This window comes from Crocuta crocuta, unplaced genomic scaffold (assembly GCF_008692635.1).
Source record: "Crocuta crocuta isolate KB4526 unplaced genomic scaffold, BGI_CrCroc_1.0 scaffold139, whole genome shotgun sequence".
Taxonomy (NCBI): Eukaryota; Metazoa; Chordata; class Mammalia; order Carnivora; family Hyaenidae; genus Crocuta; species Crocuta crocuta.
In genome coordinates, this window is record NW_027533258.1 from 9,991,911 (window position 1) to 9,993,812 (window position 1,902).

The following is a 1,902-nucleotide window of genomic DNA, read 5'->3' on the forward strand; positions in this document are numbered from 1 at the left end:
GTAGGTGAGGAAGGGGGCGGCCTTGAGATGGGCCCAGGGGAGGGTGCGGATCCGCAGGGAGGACCCCGGCCGGAGGGGCAGCAGCCCAGACACGTGGCAGAGGCGGACCTGGGACCCCGGGGAGCTGGCAGCCGTGGCCGAGAACTCTTCCAGGCAGCGCAGAGCCAGCGCGTCGTCCACCAGCAAATCCAGCTTCAGGTAGACGGCCTTCCCCTCGTCAAAGTGCACCTGGGGGCAGGCGGCACGGCCTCGGTGACCCAGGAATCCAGCCCCCGCCACCGCCCCGTGACCCAGACCCTTGTCCCAAAGCCCCGGCTCTCCCCGGACCCAGGCGGGGCTTACCTGACAGTACAGGTAGTAGAGCCCAGCCCGAGTGACCGTGAACTCCCCGCTCTGGCGGTCATAGCGCAGCGGGCTGGAGCTGTTGATTTTGGCCTCCTCCCAGCCACTCACCGTCCCGTCCACACCTGAATGTGGGTGTTCAGAGATTGGGGAGAGTCCCTGGACAGGACTTCCTCACACTCCCCAAAGGCGCGCTGGACCCAGAAGACACGTTCGCGGCCCAGGGCCCGGGCAGAGCCGCGGCCCCCGGAGTCTGTAGTGTAATAGGAAGTCCCGTGAAGAAATGCACCGTGTGCGTGACCAGAGTGGTCAGGAGCGACATGTCACCAGCCACTTCTGGGAAGAGCCAGAGGGAAGGAGAGGCGTGGTGGGGGTTGATATTTTGTGTCTTTTTAAAATACTTTTAAAAATATTTATTTGGAGAAAGGGAGAGAGATCACAAGTGGGAGAAGGGGCAGAGGGAGGGGGAGAGAGAGAGAGATTCCCAAGCAGGCTCCAAGTTCACTGTAGAGCCTCTCAAGGGCCTCGATCCCACAAACCCTGAGATCGTGACCTGAGCTGAAAGCAAGAGTCAGACGCCTAACCAGCTGAGCCACCCAGGTGCTCCTGTGCCTGTTTGTCTCTTTTACTTTGAGAGCGTATGCAGTACTTGGATCATGTATTACTTGGATTATTAAAATTAAAAATAACAAGGGGCGCCTGGGGGGGCTCAGCCGGTTAAGCGTCCGACTTCGGCTCAGGTCATGATCTCAACAGTTCGTGGGTTTGAGCCCCGCGTCGGGCTCTGTGCTGACAGCTCAGAGCCTCGAGCCTGCTTCAGATTCTGTGTCTCCCCCTCTCTCTGTTCCTCCCCTGCTCGTGCTCGGTCTCTCTCAAAAAATAAGCATTAAAAAAAGAAGCGGTACCCAAGTAGCCATCAGACAATGAAAGCAAGAGAATTTCAATGGGAAATTATTCAGCCACAAAAAGAAATGCTGTGGGGGCCCCGGGTGGCTCAGCTGGTTGAGCATCCGACTCTGGATTTTGGCTCAGGTTGTGATCCCAGGGGTCATGGGACTGAGCCCCGCATCGGGCTCCTCACGGAGCGTGGAGCCTGCTTGGGGTTCTCTCTCTCTCCCTCTCTCTCTGCCCCTCCTCCCCTCAAAATAAGTAAATAAAAATAGAGTGTAAATGGTCAAATTATAGGGACTGTGAAGTAGACCTCCGTAAGGCTACACCGAGAAACAAAATCTAGAGCTAGAGCGGTTACAGATTGCAGAGAAGGTGACTGGGGACAGGGCAGAGCCTCAAGTGGCTTCCCGGGTCCTCTCAGCACCCCCCACCCCGGCCACCCTGGTGCGGCCAGTCGGGAGTCGGACCTGGCTGTCACCTCGTCGCCACGGCCGCCCGCCTCTTCACAGCAGCCGTGGCCGTTGGGAAATCATCCGGTTCAGTTACGTGTGTGCAAGTGTGGGGTCCCACCCGGTCTTACTGTCTACTGTGCCACGGCCCCCAGGGCTGGGCCTGCTCTGAGTGGGCGCCCAGGGGATACTGGTGGGAGGGAGGAGGGGGGAGGCGAAC

At 58.9% G+C, this 1,902-nt stretch overlaps 1 protein-coding gene across 1 annotated transcript in view; it reads right to left on the minus strand.

The window, feature by feature from the left end:
• TNFSF12 (TNF superfamily member 12) overlaps positions 1 to 1,902 on the minus strand; it is a gene marked incomplete at its 3' end in the record, with an annotated part of 28,092 nt that continues 26,190 nt past the window's right edge. The window contains exons 6-7 of the mRNA XM_077746751.1: positions 343 to 467; positions 1 to 228 (exon numbers count right to left, since the gene is read on the minus strand). Coding sequence (XP_077602877.1) covers positions 1 to 228; positions 343 to 467 — 353 coding nt within the window. The remainder of the gene's footprint in view (positions 229 to 342; positions 468 to 1,902) is intronic.